Here is a 16,956-nt window from a genome sequence, read left to right on the forward strand (position 1 = left end):
GGGCAAGTACTTTTATTTAAAAATGCTCTTTAGAGTACCCACCAACTTGAGAAAAATTCCTATTTGAATTTTGTCTACTATCAATTTTCTACAGAATATTAAGCATCACCAAATTTCCAAGCTTTCTTAACTTACCTCTAGCAATTCACTTAAACGTACATCTGTTCTTTGCTGGAAAAAAAAAAAAAAAAATCAAAGGTAATATATGTTTCAAACAGAAAACTAAGATTTAATTTTTTTTAAATGATATGTATATACCAGTGTTTTTATAGTTCTTAGAGACTTCAAAAGTCCAATCAGCAACTGACGTTTCCTCTGATTTGCAAGAAGACCTAAACTAGCTTGAGTAAAACCTTCCTTTGCAATATTCAAGTGTCTGTAAAAGTGAACAACACAGAGTTAAAAAATTTTTAATAGAACAAGAACACTATCCACACACAGCAAGTAAGCCACTAGTCACTGGATTCCTATTAAAAGTGGGAAGTGCGAATGCTATCTGCTCATTTGTGGTGGGCTACTGATGCCAATCTGCAAACTGTCAGTGATCCACAGTAAGAAAAGCACAACAACTGAAAGAAGTATTTAAAACTATAGTGTAGAATGTGACAGAATAATTGTATTCTATGTAAATCTAATAATTTAAAAATTGGGACTGCTTTATGTCTTTGTTTTTTCTTTTATTTCATTTTCCTCATAATTTGTTTCTATCACATTTTACAAAAATAGCCTGAGACAAGTCGGGAAAAACACTGGTCTACCACCATGAGTAGTAGGAGCACTAGTCTAAACAATTTCACAAACAGGAATGTTTTTAACCTGTACATGGAATTATAAATATTCCTACATGCCTTTTCAGTGTAATTTTTAGATCATAATATATGTTTGCGTAAGCAATGTTATTCTGGAAACTACAGCTGTAATTTTAAATGTCAAGTATTGATACATTTCATCCTTCTTTCTGAAATACTTCATAGCCTAGTAAACAAAATTCCACAGAAAACAGTTACCTTCTCCCATTCGTGCAGATTACAGCGGCCAACTGAAGACCAGTCTGTAATGAGGTAACTCTTTCAAGTTCCTGTGGGAAGATTAGGTACACATTATTGTATGAGGCATTTTATTTTCCTTTCTTACTCTATGGTATTCAATAAAAGCTGTAGTCAGCTTCAAAGAAAAGCCTGCTTTACAAAGTAACAACAAAAATATCCAAACCTGAAAAACTAAAAAATGTTCAAAGTTATTTAAAATGACTATTTCCAATTGACTCTCAAAATGAAAGATGACAAAATATTTAGTCAGTAGTCCTTGTAAAAAAATTTAAACTAACCTGTTTTAGACAAAAATAAATACCAATAATACAATCATTTACATGCTTCTACCCAACAAAACATCACAAACTATTTAAGAATATAATTTCTGGGGCTGGGGATTTAGCTCAGTGGCATAAGTGCCTTCCTTGCAAGTGTGCGGTCGTGAGTTCGAGCCCTGGTACCGGGAAAAAAAAAAAAAAGAATATAATTCTGTCTTCTAAAATACTTTGATAATGAATCTTGATCTAAACACTGGCAAGACATTTCTATGAATTTTGAAAGCTCTCATTTTCTGATGAAAACACAGATTCTTCAGCTAGACAGTTCCAATTTTATCATATTTTAAAGAAAGACTGTTATATTATCATTGAGTCAAACTGTTACATTGCCAAATTATGTTTTTTTTCTTAGAAAGGTCATAGAAGGAATTTTCACTAGCTTTTGTAAAGTTTGAAAAACAAAAGCATCACATCAGACTCTTATATAAACTTATTTCACTTCTTTGGCTTGGAAAATTGCCCAAAATGAGCGACATACAAGCCCCACACACATGATTATTAAAAAAAATAATAATATTTTATCAGTTTCTAGTATGCCACTCAACCATTTTTAAAATATTACTATGAAAATAGTAAATATTATCCTACCTTTACATAAGCGGGCTGCTTTTCAAGGATTAAATCTGCTACTTTTTTAGAGACCTACAAGAATATGCAATCAAATGAAAGAAGTAAAAGCAAAAGTTCACACTTCTCATTACATTTTATATTTAAGATTTTTGTGAAAATATTCTATGGGTCTTAACAATAACTCCTAGAGAAGTTATTGCAGGGCTATTACTCTCTACATTTCCCTAGGATGTAAAATTAATAAAATACATTAGTATGGTAAGTACATGACAAGGCACCTAACCTTATGAGAAATTAAATAAATAGTTGATATCTGTATTGATGAATATCATCTGATTTTACAAACATGCACAAAAGAGTAGCTATCTTTACAGGCACTGTCTATGATTTTATTAAGATTAATTTATTCAGATAAAGTTTTAATCAACTTTATGAAAACAACTCTGATAAAGAGAAACTACACAAACCCTTTGGTTTTTACTTCTAAAAAGTTGAAAATATGGTCATTCCATGAATGATACTAATGTACACATATTAGAATTGTACTGATTTTAAGCCTGAAGCCCTTATTTCACCTTGCAGGGGCCTTGCCAACTGCACTGAAGAAACACCATATCTAGCATGAAGCATGACACGCGGAATGGACCAAGTGTTTGCTCAAGAAATATGGCTGGTCAAATGAGTACAAAACACTGCATACATATGAAAGAACTACATTAAACATTTCATGTTTTTTTAATTCTCATCAAACATTTTTAAATTATATGAATTTTTTCTAGATACACTTGTTTTTGTCTAGAAAGACTTATAATTCTACTAAGGTTAAGAAGGTCATACTCAAAGTAGCTTTTAGACTTCAATTAATGAAAACAGATTAAAACTATCCCTAAATATCACTTGAAGAGCTACAAAGATTCCCTAGGACTGTTTAATAATAGCCTAAAATAATACAGTCTCTCTAAGAAAATATTAAATAGGAACCACAACTAGACATCAAGACCTTCAGTGTAAGATAAAAATGCTCCACTAAATGTTATGGGTAAGAAAATGGAAGTCATACTCACATTACAAGGAGCCTAAAGCTACTTACTAATGAAAAGCAAGTTCTAAATTATTTGATCACACATTTAGGGTTCCAGAGAGAATTATAAGCTCTAGGAGCAAATATCCAAGTAACATAAGCAAAACAGCACTGGTATGAAAACTGGTATTAAAATCAGTATAAAAATATAAATGTCTCACCTGATAGGATTTGTTTATACATTAATCAATCACTTAAAATCATGAAATCACAAATATGAGACCTGTCCATTGTATTTAATTTACAATTTTGTCAGGAAAAAAAACAGTTTTTACTCACTGCAGCTTGCTGTTGTTTCAATTTGTCTCTGTATTCCTCTAATTCTTGCAAATTGAGAACAGGTGGGAGCTTCTATAGAAAGAAATCATCAAAGATAAAAATTAACTGTTTAATTTACTTTCATTTACATGAACACTTCTAACTTGCAAACTGCCATATATACATATAAAACACAATTGCATGCCCTTACCCTCCATTTTTCCTGTCCTCCCAATGGCCTTTACTAGACTCCAGCACAAAAGCCAACACATCTTTTTTACACAAACATCTGGTTACAACTCTTACCACGCCTTACTACCCCCACTGTCGCTAGTTCAACCCCTAGGAAACCCCACCACCACTGGAGTACACAGCCTCTGGCTGGAAGATAATGTTTCCATGGCCTGTTCAAGGAGATGTGGGAAAAGTTCCTAATTCTGACTCCTCCTTCTACCAGCCACAGATACTTTTCTATTTATCTACGAAAGAACTCAACAAAGATTGCCCCTCTGGAATATTACAGATGGTAACTAAGAGCTATAGTATGTGTGACAGTTGTAGGAATACAATCTGGATTATATTAGTTTTTAGAGGGTAGGATGGGAAACTAAGAAAACATGCACACACTGTATAAACGGGAAACAGACTCCAAATCACATCAACTGACTGATGAAACTGCATAAGCTGGAGACTGACTGACTCTACATACTACATATACAGTAAATACACACGCTTCACTCAGTGTCTAAAAATTTTACCAATCTGACTTTCTGAAATTTCTATCAATTTAAAATGCCAATATTATTGTACAGTGGGCTTTCATAATACACAACCATCATTAAAAGTCTCAAGAACTTGTCTAAACATACTTAGCCAATATAAAATATGATAGAAGCCACATACTAACATATGACAGTAACAGTTGAAAACCAAAAGTATAGAAATACTTTCCTGGCTGATATTCTGATATTATACTTTAAAAACCATTCAAATCTTCCAACTCAATCACTCAACAAAACAGGGTTTATATATGTTTTAATGAAAGTTTTCTTTTACCTCCAGCTCATATTTAACAATATCAAATGAGTCCACAGAAAAATATACTTGTTCAATACTATTAATTAGTTCTTGTTCAGCTTGCGGATCACTTGGCTGTTCTCGAAGTTCCCTAAATTCCTCCTTTAAAAAAATAAAAATAAAAGTTACAATTGCAATACTGGTAACTGTTAAAATTCCATTGAGTGGAAACAAATGAGCAGTTGTCATCAGCAGCTACTATCTTCTGAAAACCAATCTGACCAAAGCACAAACTGATTAGAAAACAGAAAAGTTTGTGGGAGACTAGGAAACAGTTAAATACTAATAACTGCCATCAACTAGAGAAAAAACTACCCCCTTACCCTGCTGAAAAATCTCAGCATGGAGCTAAGAAAAACTGGTTGCAGGAAAGCTGCACAGCTTAGCACTGTAGTCCTACAAGATTTCCTTAAAAGCACCAATACCACAATTCATGATCTGCTTATGAACCCAAAGTTCTGTACTCGAAAACAATGCTTTATTTCTAATAATACAGAATGGGGTTTCTGTGCATAGAGTTATATAACAAAAGCGTCTGACTCAAATCCTGACCCTAAAGTTAGCTATTTTATCATTTACAATTTTACTACATAACTGAAAAAATCGACAATTAATTAGGAAATTTCAATAATTTACCCACTCTCAACCATACAATTACTTAAAACTATTATAGACACAATAATTTAACCATTCACTTTCATTTAAACTCACATTTAAGAGTACCAAAAGAAATGATTATTTAAAATTATTTTACAATCATTAAACTCATACTTGACCAAAATCTCAGGGAATCACTACTAATACACAAAATGTATCTGCTCAGTTAAAGGACACTGTTTTCAAGTAGAGACATTCTGTATTACTTTCTCTCAGGGTCTACCTTTCATTTATTTAAAAAAAAAAAAAAGAGCTAGCTTGGATGTCTTTTAGAGTTTAACATACATACTGGTAAAATTATTAACTATAAAAGTATCCCTGTGGTTGGAGATATGGCTCAGTGGCACAAGCACCTGCCTGGCAAGCACAAGGGCCTGAACCAAATAAATAAATACAGTATCCCTTATTATAAGTTAAAGGTAAGAGAAAACATTAGAACCAGAAACCAGAAATTGCTTACGGTTTAAATTTGAAGTTGCAGTGGGAGCAAGGGTATAGCTCAAGGGTTAAGCACTTGCCTTATGTGAATGATACTCTGAGTTCATCCTCTAACCACACCAAAAAAAAAATTAGTAATTTTTAAATTCCCATAAATTTCAAAAAGAGAAGGCAAAGTCACATAAAAGATCTGTAAATTAAGCTCAACTTATAAAATACACTTTCTGACAAAAAAAAAAAGAAAAGAAAAAAATAGCCATCACTGGTTCAGCCTGTAAGCAGGCACTATGCACACAGTGAAAAACCAAGTGGGAGCGGCGCTTCTGGGAGTCCGGGAGGTTTGCACTACTACACATTAATCCACTTAACACCAGGGACAGTGGCACTGGGGCACAGACTAGGGTCAAACCCACACCACTGTGGAAGAAGGAAAGAGCCCCATCTAGCTTATCAAAAACAAACTCCACACACCCACTGGAAATGTGAAATGACAGTGAGACGTGAAAGAGCAGAGGGAGTCAGAAATTCCCGACAAACTCCCTCCCTAGGAGTCCACAGGCGTTTGAAGTATCTTCAAAGCTGCAAGCTCAGAAACGGAATAAGGTTCCAAGGAGGATATGGCAAACCTTCCCCCTAAGAATTCTGCAGCATCGCAAGCAATAAATGACCAAGCAAATAAACACCATTGAAAAACATGAAAAATATTGCTAAAAGTGAAATATCAGGTATATGGCTAAGCTAAAAATCCAAATAGACTACAATGATGTTTTTATCTTATGCATAAATGCCATCAACTTGTAACATCTCACCGAGGCTCCTCACACAATTCCTAATTAGACTGAGGTAAAGACACTTAGGGTTTAGCTGCAACTTTGCTTGGAAATTTTAGTTTCTTCATAACTAGGTGGGGTTTTTTGTCTTTTTATCTATAAAAGTCTCTCTATTTTTCTCTCTCTCTCTCTCTCTCCTCCCCCCTCACCACACATATACCTTCAACAGAAATTATTAAGAATGCCAAAAGGAAAACACAATCTCATTTTTTAAAAATCTCGCATGTACATTTCAAAATGTGATGAACCTTTAAAAAGAGTACAAGCTGTGTTTGTATATAAAAGGTCAAATGCTGTTCCTTCCCATAGAACTAAGCAATTAATATCACAGAGAGCAGGCAAATCTATAGGATCCTGAAGAAATGGCATGAAACACTTAACACAGAAACCTTCATGAGATAGAGGAACCCAGGAAGGAAGGAAAAGCAAAGCAGCACACAATGCAGAATACAACCCAAATCACACACCCTCCTGCAACACTGAAGCACAGGAAAGTGGTCTCTCCTTCCAGCCTCCCTGTGAAACACACACTTAAATTCATTCAGACAAACTGCATTCTGAAAAGAATCACGATCACCATATTTTTTGCAGTACTGCTACATTTGAAGTCCGTAAAGCTGCTTCCACTAAATCATTTGCTAAATGTTTCACTGGTGTTAGACCTGCCTGCTCAATCAGATTACACACTTCCTGAGAACTGAGTGCTCTTTATTCTCCATCATCACACTCTGTAGTACCAAAGCACACTGCACATAATAATCACAGATCAAAGCAAAATTGATTTATCAGTCAATTATCTTTAAAAATGGATATAAAAAGACAATAAGCTCATTTTGATAGTCAAAAATTTCCACACTTAGAAAGATGTCTGTTTTCTAACTAGAAATAACAAATATTAAATGATTTTAAAATATATCATGCATATATTAAAAATTAAGCTACACTGTATATTCTTATTGATTCCATAATTTTTCCATTATATAAAATGTTCTCCTTGAATTAGAAATGTATGGAATCATAATCTTTTACCTAAAACACAAACAAGACCACAACCAGTATCTGTGAGGCAAAATTTCATGTACATAAAATGAACAGGAGATTCCCTATAAAACAGTTTTAGAGGCAAAAGAGTATCAAATAGAACTCCTTAAACCATATTAAAATCTGTGAAATAAAAAAAGGTTGCAATATTTAAGTATGGAATAAAATATTTCCAACTTACAAAGCGTTATTAATAAAATGTTTGTGATGGTTTTTTATACTAAATGCTGTGTCACATAGTAACTGAATGTGCATTACCTTTAATGGTGGTATCAGTACTCTGTAAAAATCTGAAAATCCAAGATAATTTATCAATAACTATAGACTACCAAATGTGCTGTAACTTGCCTGCCAATATTAATCAACTACAACTAAAATAAAATGTATAACATTGCCCCAGAATGAAAGCTGGAGCAACTACAAATAAATAAAGTAATGAATTTAACAGCAAGGGGGAAAAAAAGCACAAAAGACAAAATAAACAAATCTCTCTTGAATATCATCGCTAGCAGCTAACCCGCCCACTTTCACACTTCTCTATCTTTTCCATTCCCAGTCAATATAATTTGCCCTTATAAACAATTTTTATCCTATTGCATACATGCTTCTCAGACTAGATCATACAGGAGCAAAGTGAAACTCAGCTCATCATTTAGATATTGCTGACGTGAGAGGGACAATGACCGCGACAGTGCTGAGCAGACACCAGAGAGGTAGGAGTGGAGCCAAGGGCACCAGCAGGGGTGTGCTCACACATGTGAAGAGGCAGCATGTAGAGAATACAGGATGGGCAGAATTTTGACCTGAAGAAACTGCAGGGAGAGGGCTACAACAGAAAACAAAGCCACAGTAAAAACAGCGTAACAGAAAGGCACACAACAGCTTCAAGCACTAACGGGTGGCTCCTCAGAGCGCACAAAGATGCCGCAGGGGATGATCTGCACATACACCACCAGACAGCAGGAGGCGCCAAGAGGGCTTTTAAAATTTTATACACATACATATTTCATACAGGACATGTCCTTAAACCTTCCATATATATTAGAGTTACATTTTACTTTATTAAAATTACATTATATATATGTATCTCTGTATTAGAGGCTACATCAAAATATAGTTCAATATTTTCTTAATAAACAAGATCATTTTTAAAAATGCTAGACAACAAAGAATTTATTTAATGTTTCACAGGATTATCTCTGAGAAAAGGTACCTGAATATACACATAAAATGCACATTATAATGTAATTTTTTGAAAAGTGAACATACATAATATTAACAGAAATTTAAGTCAACATCTTTAATTTAGCCAAGCCATTTTTCCTCTCAACATAAAAATAAACAATTTTGTGGGAACTACTGAGTTAGGTCTATAAAGTAATTTGCTCCTTCCAATGTACAGTGTTTTAAAAAATTTGCCAGAATATTTACGGTTTCTAAGGAATCAGACTATAACATTACAAAGCAATTTCCACTTAAGGGTCCACCTCTTCAGGGACTATATCGAGTTTAGGAAGGCAAATAGAGACTACCAATTCTGAATTTAACCACTGCTTCCAAATTATCCAAAATCTACCCTAACTGAAAAATCCAATCCCAAATTTAGGACTTTCAATTCTATATACATTTATAAATATGAAAAGTTGCTTAAACTGCTTAACAGGTTCTCTTCACCATTATTAAACTCAAGTGTTATAATTGAAAAGTAATTTAAACTACTTTTTAAATGCAGAGAACAGTTTAGAAACTTGTAATCCTCAGTATTAGGTTTTTACTGTAACAAAGAGATGTAAAATCTTCACTTGACACAGGTCTGATTTCAAAACTACAAAAAAATTTGCACACAAAATACTAAAACTGTAACTCCCTTTTTGTACTTATCAGATCACAGTTTACATTACATTACATACCTGAGTGGAAAAATCCGCTATGTGAATGTGAGTGTGTGTGTGTGTGTGTGTGTGTGAGCGCGCGCGTGCATATATGCTGGAAGTTATGAGTGGGGAATTTTTTTCTTCACTACTGGAGATTGCAGCAGGGCCTCTTGTGCTGTCTTATACCCCCCACAGCAGTCCTTTGATTTTAAATTTTTATATAGGGTCTTATTAAGTCACTAAATTGCCTTGGCTAAGCTACAACTTACAATCTTTCTGTCTCATCTTCCCAAAGTGTTGGGATTACATATCTGTGCCACCATGTCCAGCTAAATTTTCCTCCTGTAAAGCATAAATTTGGTTTTTGTTTGTTTTACTGTTGGTATTTTTTTCATCAGTTAAGACAAAAGAGCTATTCTTTGATAACAAATTCTAAAACAGAAACCCTAGTCTAGCTAAGTTAACATCACATTTGAGATCTAATTGAGAGAAAAAATGTTAAGCTACAAACATCTATACAGAGCTAAAACAGAAAAATAAAACTTTCAATATTTACTCAGTATTATTAAAGTCATAAATCACTAAACAAATAGTTTGATTCTAAATGAAACAGAATCCAAAACCTTCTTCAAGATCACTGATACCTTAAACTATGTACCACATAAGCTTATCATGAATTACCAGATGTCTGATTACATGGAGAAATAGTTACACTTTCTTAAAACCCAACTAGAACAACAATAATAATTCATCAAAGGTAGCCGGATTGTCAGTTTCCATGTGTTTTAAATACAATGGCTATTAACTCCCGATTTCCAGCGGGCTTTCAGTGCCATCTAGTGGAATAGTGGTGAGGTTGCAATCCGAAAAGACGTTTCAGCAAAATGACAGGAAATTATTTTAAAAGATATTATACAGCATTATTTTAATCCAGACCTACACCATATTTATGATTTTTAAAATGCATTTTATCACTTTATAGACAAAAATACAGCATGAATAATGTAATAAAAACTATAGTCACAGAAATTTAAGTTGATATAAATGAAAAATTACAAAATTACACAACTACATAGCTTAAATTTCATATTTGATTATCATACATTTTTACTTGTTTATTTTATTCTACAGTTAAAAATGCCAACCTAAGTTTTAGGCTCAGTTATATTTTTTACAAGGGTTTTCCTAAATTAGGTACTATGAAAACACTGATAGAAATAATTCTAGAGATAAATTCCTTATAAAGCTGTCTTCAAAACTGTCCCTCAACTTTGTTGAACCACCTTAAGTCATCTATCACATGCCTACCCACTCAGGCACCAACACCAGAGCAATGACATGTCGCATATTAATATATGGGAAAAAATCCAGTGTGAGACGTTTTTCTCTTAGCGATAAAACATCTCACCACACCTTTTAAAGAGAAAAGACATCACAGCGCTTTCATCCTACTTTTCACTCTTTTACCTTCCACATCCAACAACAGCCCCTTTTAAAATGCTCCTAAAATTGAATTCCTCTCCACGTCCTGGGTCTCATGTTCTTTTCTTCTTAATCGGCCCTGCTGCAATTCTGCACTGTCCACTGTTGCCTGCCTCCCTCTCTGCGGCAGGCAGTGTCCTAGACCCCTTGTACCTTTGATAAATATTTAACTGCCTGTCTTCCTAAGTGTTTGTCACATGGACTGGACCGGCTCTGAAACATGATTAAGAATCTCAAAATACTCGAGAGAAGTGAAAAAGAATTTTAAAATCAGGCATGGCGTTGCAAGCCTGTAATCCCAGAACTTGAGAGGCTGAGGCAGAAGGATTTCTGAGAAGTCAAGGCTAGCCTGAACTACACAGCAAGACCCTGTCTCAAAAAACAAAAACAACAAAAAGAAGTAATTTTAGCAATGGTTAAATTACACAGATAAATACTGTTAGCCATAAGTATCAAACAAAAAGTCTAATTTTACAAACCCCTGATTACAGTCTCCCATGACAGCACCTGCAGAAGACATCTGTTCTAAATGATGCAGAGTTGTAAATTGAAAGTTATTGTCCCCAGTCACTAAACTTAACAAAATCCAGGTACAAACCTCAGTGCTAAGTAAGCCTGTCCAACACACACATTTTCTTAAAAACTGCACAGTACATTCTTTTCAAAAGAATGTGTATTTCTTATTTATTATTTCTCTTTCAAACATTACAATATGGAAAGTATAAAATATCAAAGTTAAAAGGGCTCTGAAACACCATCAGTCCAATCACATGTTTTCACAGACAAGGAAAGTGAGACATAAAGCAATTTAAATTAACTTCCCTTCCATGAGCTGAATGTGCAAATTGAGCAGGTCTTTTGACTTGATTCCACGCACCTTAATAAATCTCTGCAAACTGAGCTCTCCAGTCAGTGTGTTATTTTAGGTTTCTTTTTACCAACGCTAAGAAGTCAAATCAAATCCATTTATCTTATCTCACAGAAGTACCTTAAACTGTAGAAAATATTCTGCACAAACATCCAGAATGTGATACAGTATAACAGAAACGTTACAGAGGAGACAAGTACCCAATAAATACTTGTTGGATAGATTATTTATAAAACTAAAAACAAGTCAAGCATAGTGGTACATGCCTGAATCCTAGTGCTCAGGAAGCTAAAGCAGGAGGATTGTGAGTTCAAGGCTAGCCTGGATTACACAGTGAGACCTTGCCCTAAAAATTCAAAAAAACTAATTAACCAAAACCTCCTTCTTTCTATCGAGATCATGGATTATCAAATTTTGATTGCAACAAGTATTTGTTTTGTCCCATTACCTTGTATTTTTCTTTTATGAAAAAAAAGTATGCATAAATCAATCATGAAATAAACAGTTGGGTCCTATTCGTATTTGGTAAATTGAGCTGTTAAATCAAGACCAGAAAACAAAAACCCAAACTTTACCTTTAAAGACTACTATTAGAAGGCAGTGCTTCAACAAAAATTCCTAAAATAATATTAGTATCAGTACTGTTTTCAGGTTATAATATGTAGTCATTGTGGAAGCATTACAACAGGTGTTCATTAAAAATACAGATTTATAAGGTACTGTATACTGATATTTTTATTTTTTAATCAGGGTTAAACAACTATTCTCAAACATAGTACCAATAAGTTAACTATAATTTTGTGGCCACTATGATTATATGTCACAATGAATATCAGTCATAGTTCTTCATAATTCTTACCACCAATTATGTGAAAACTCGTATTTAAATGAATTACGAGATTTAGTCAGTAAATACTATCTCATTTCTTGTACTTTTACCTCTGTGTGAAAATTCCATTAATAAGAAATTTAATTCTTAGTTACCAAGAGTGAAATTTTAGATCATTCTATTTTTTCCAGGAATGTAAACTATTACAACAGCTATGAAATCTCTATGGTGATTTCTCAAAAATAAACTAAAAAAGGAAATTCCATTTGACTCAACTATACCTCATTTGGATATAAATCTTAAAAGAGTTAAAAGATATCATTCTATAATGATACCTGCAGAGCCATGTTTATAGCACAGTTCACAAGAGCTAAGATCTGGAAATAGCCTAGGTATCTATCAACAGAAGAATGAATGAAGAAAATGTCACAATGCTACACACATACACACACACACACACACACACACACATATACATGCTATAGAATATTATTCAGTCATAAAGAATGAAGTCATGTGATTCACAGGAAAATAGATGTATCTTGAGATTATAATATTAAGTGACATAAGTCAGACACAGAAAGTGATCTATCACATGGTTTCTCTTATATGAGAAACTCAAAACACAATAAAGGAGAGATCACAGGAAACAGGGAGGCAGGCATTCTGGAGATGGGAGAGGTCAGAGAGGGGAAAATCAAAGGGATCAAAAATAATCAGGGTATGATATATGTATGAAAGTGTGTGAATAAAAGTAGTACCTATTATACAAAAACAAACACTTAAACTACATATATGTGATCTAAATATAAAGTCACATTACACTGTGAAAAGCACACTCGGCATTAAAGTTCTTCCAAGACACATTGTAAGGGAAACATCGGAACATGAATCTGTTTTTCTGTCAGTCTCAGTACTGACTGCAAACTCTACTCACACTAAATGAACCCTGCACACCACAAAGCTGAGCGAGTCTCAGCTTTCCCGAACCATCCAGAGAAAAGACAGCAGTGCCACTCACCCTCTAGCACTTGCAGTGTTGAGAGTGAGCACAAGTGAACAGGCAGGAGTTCTTCTTAGAGTGAGGCTACATGTGGCTTCCAGAATGGTATCAGGCATCTCATTATAGACTACCATGTAATCTAAGTAACTCAGCTTCCCAGTATGTGCCAAAGGCTTACCTTTACCTCAAGCATATTTTGCCTGCTGACTTTTGATCCCAGGAAAGTTATCTCAGGACACAGCACTGGTCACTGATGTGGTTGGGGTACCAAGTTTGTAAGAGGACTGCAGTGAGATTGTCAAAAGTCACTCCCTACAACTACTAGAACAGTATGCAGGCTCCAAGCTTAAAGACACCAAAAAGTTCTTAGGCATACATTAATGTATTTTTACTTACCCTCACTCATCCATTTGACATAGCTTCTGAAACACATAATTCCAGGCATGTTCACAATGCATGATAGTATTTTTGCGTAAGTAAATGATAGAGATCTGCTTAGGGTGTGTGGTTAGCCTTTATTTTCCAATTGATTCATAGCCAATAATCCCTAATAACTATATATAAAACTACTACTCAAAGATGTCAAAGTTTTTATCTGAACCACTTCATGCAAGAATAGAATTTTAAGCCAGGCGTGGGTGCTGTAATCCCAGCATTTGGGAGGCTGAGGCAGGAGGATCACTGCGAGCTTGAGACGAGTCTAGGCTACAAAGTGAGCTCAAGGCCAGCCTGAATTGCATAGAGAGACCCTGTCCCAAAAAAAAAAAAAAAAAAAAGAATAGAATTTTATTGTATTTAAATAAGTTTGAGTCAGACCTAACAAAAAGTCCTAGAAATAATTTCAGACTTCACTTTGACAGCAAGAGGACTCACTGAAATGGAAATCAGACTATGAAGCAGCTGGCACTACAGTGTAAGGAGAAGCCTTAGACTGCGATCAAGAAAAACAAGCCCAGGTATTAAGATACCAGACACACCAAACAAACAGTACATTCAAATACGATCCTCAAATTAAAAACCTTAAGAAGAGAAATTCTGAAGTGCCAATTTTTATCCATGGTAGAATCATTATTCACATCAGCAGCTCAGAGTAACACCTCTCCAGAGAGGCAGCAGGGATTTAATAATGGTTAATGATTCTCCTGGAGGAAGCCCTGTTAGTTTTCAGAAAACACATGAAAGTTGTAAGCTGAGAGGTTTACCAAGGGATTAAAATTTGAAACATACACAATTTATTACAAAATTATATTTTAGCTGTTTATTCAGAAACCTCTATCCAAAACAAACATATAATTATAATTTCTGGCTCAGAATGTTACAGTATAAAAACTCAATAGTAAATTATTTTGCTTGTTCCCCCTATTTAAGGTAGGTTAATCAATAAGTTAAACATATGTAAATTAATACATACATAAGCTTTCAGGCTAAGAATATGATATAATAAACTCTAAATTTATCAATTTTTACAGTTTCTGCCTTACCATAATGAATCATGCTGCATTTTAATGAGTAATAACAGCAAAAATTAAGCCCTACACCTACGATATGACAAACATTTACAAAGCTTATCACTAGCAATCATTTGCCTGTGGGAAAAAGAAGCTTCTGTGAATCAATTATTCTGAAAAATAAGAGTTCCTTAAGAAAGTGAAAAGCCACGCCCACATGCATGGGTCAGTACCTTCCCAGGGACCCGGAGATTTTCAAGAGCACCAAAATCGCTGAGGCTCTCTGGAGGGCTTTTCAGACCCTAAAAAATAAATAAGAAGGTATTTTTAAGATCATTAAATAGAAGTACTTAGATAAAGAGCATTTTAACTGTGCTAAAGAACTTTAAAAGGATAAAACATACCTAGTGAAACAGAAATTATCATTTTAAAAATAGAAATTTTCCTGCTTCAAAACATAGAAAACATATTCTAAAAGCAATTATGACTTAATACATACTGCACTAATATAAAATCAACTAAGAATGAACTTTTAGTATTTTAATATGGCACCATCACAACTGATGGTGGACGTGTAACTTAACTCAGTTAAAAACAGCCAATAGAGAGGAAACTAAGATTCTATTAAAGATCATGTTCTATAAAAGTATCTAACTATTAATCGTTAGCAAATTCATCTGGAAAAAAAGGTCCAGGCAATAATATTTCAATTCACAAATATACTAACTGAAATAATCAAAACTTCTTAATATAGTCACAATCGCTTCATTTTCCTCGATTATTTGTCACTAATGCATTCAATTTGTACTGCCTAAATTCAGATTTAAATCCCACATCTCACTGTTCTCTACCTGTTCTTTTTTAGTTGTCTGGGACCTCATACATTCCGTACACCCATCAGCTGAAGGATTCTGAAGGACCTGTATGTGTGTTTTTAAAACAAGCTATTCAAAGCAGAAATAATAGTCTTCCGGCAAAATTAGTACATTAATTTGAGGATTTCTGATCTAGTAGAGTTGTCCTTTAGATTTCCTGTATTGGCCCTTTGGAGTCTTTAGTAACCAAAATACAAGGTATGTATATATTAATTATTTGAGATTTAGAAGTATACTTGCTTACCTTTAAATTATAAAGGTATAAAGGTACCTTTAAGTTATAAAATACCAGCAGTCAAATCTACAAATGTTATACCAAACACTGTCTAATCACTAAGTCTTCCATTATTCCTGAGTATCTAATCCTCCCACCTCCATTCTCATGCTGTCTTGCTCCCTCTTTCCACCCACTTGCAGATCCACACACAAAGAACTAAAAAACAATAGGTCACCTTTAGGATTATCTCTTCTATAAAGTCTTCCTAAACCCTGTGATTCAAAGAACACATTATTTCTCAGTTCAGGCCAAGGATCATCTCTATCAGCATCACCCAGAACACTTTTTAATGATTCTTAGGATCTAACACGGACCTAATATTAGGTATTTCTGGATTAGGACTGGGAATTTTCATTTTCATTGGCACCCAGGTGACTCATATGATCACTTCGGTTTTAGAAACACAACTATACATTTTCTAAGACAACTACCTCAGCCAAAACAGTGAAGTTTTAAATTCTAAGTATTGTCCATTTCTGTTTGTCTTCCAGAGTATAAGACCCAAAGGAAGGAAGGAACCAACGGTTATTTGTCTGTAATGCCCAGTGGTTAACAAAGTTTCAGAAACAGAATAAACATCAAAGAAATGAGTAAGATATTTGGTAGATGTCCCTGGTTAGGCTCCAGTTTCCACCTAAGCAGCAAGCTGTTCCCAAGGAAATGTGCAACTGACTGCAGAATTAAGTTTTCAGGAATGCTGGCTGGGGGCAAAAAAAGCCTACAGTGATCTAACATGCCTTATGATAGGGGTGGCGGTAGCATCCCTTACCAGCCTTGAGCTGTGTGATCTTCCTTGTCTTTACTTCTTACCAAGAGTCAGCATGAGGGCACAACATCAAAGTGGTAAGAAGTCAAGGTGGAGTTAGGTATGTCCATAATATACATAGTATACTGTGTGTGTGTATACGCATACACACACTGGTAAGTAAAAATTTCTAATTTGACCTAAAGCCATGACTGTCCCTAAAATATCCTTTTA

At 34.3% G+C, this 16,956-nt stretch overlaps 1 protein-coding gene across 5 annotated transcripts in view; it reads right to left on the reverse strand.

Annotated features, from left to right (window-relative positions):
* Positions 1-16,956, reverse strand: part of Vps50 (VPS50 subunit of EARP/GARPII complex) — a 106,465-nt gene that overhangs the window by 84,994 nt on the left and 4,515 nt on the right. For all 5 annotated transcript variants that reach the window (XR_010045361.1, XM_063242698.1, XM_063242697.1 and 2 more), the window contains exons 2-8: positions 15,059-15,127; positions 4,335-4,457; positions 3,300-3,371; positions 1,958-2,011; positions 1,008-1,078; positions 259-376; positions 136-171 (exon numbers count right to left, since the gene is read on the reverse strand). Coding sequence is in view for 4 of the 5 variants with exons in the window: in XM_063242698.1 (XP_063098768.1) it covers positions 136-171; positions 259-376; positions 1,008-1,078; positions 1,958-2,011; positions 3,300-3,371; positions 4,335-4,457; positions 15,059-15,127 (543 nt within the window). In the remaining variant the exon portion in view is untranslated. The remainder of the gene's footprint in view (positions 1-135; positions 172-258; positions 377-1,007; positions 1,079-1,957; positions 2,012-3,299; positions 3,372-4,334; positions 4,458-15,058; positions 15,128-16,956) is intronic.

The sequence above is a fragment of the Cavia porcellus genome, unplaced genomic scaffold (assembly GCF_034190915.1).
Source record: "Cavia porcellus strain 051 isolate PalLab524CR breed Dunkin Hartley unplaced genomic scaffold, mCavPor4.1 scaffold_2, whole genome shotgun sequence".
Classification (NCBI taxonomy): Eukaryota; Metazoa; Chordata; class Mammalia; order Rodentia; family Caviidae; genus Cavia; species Cavia porcellus.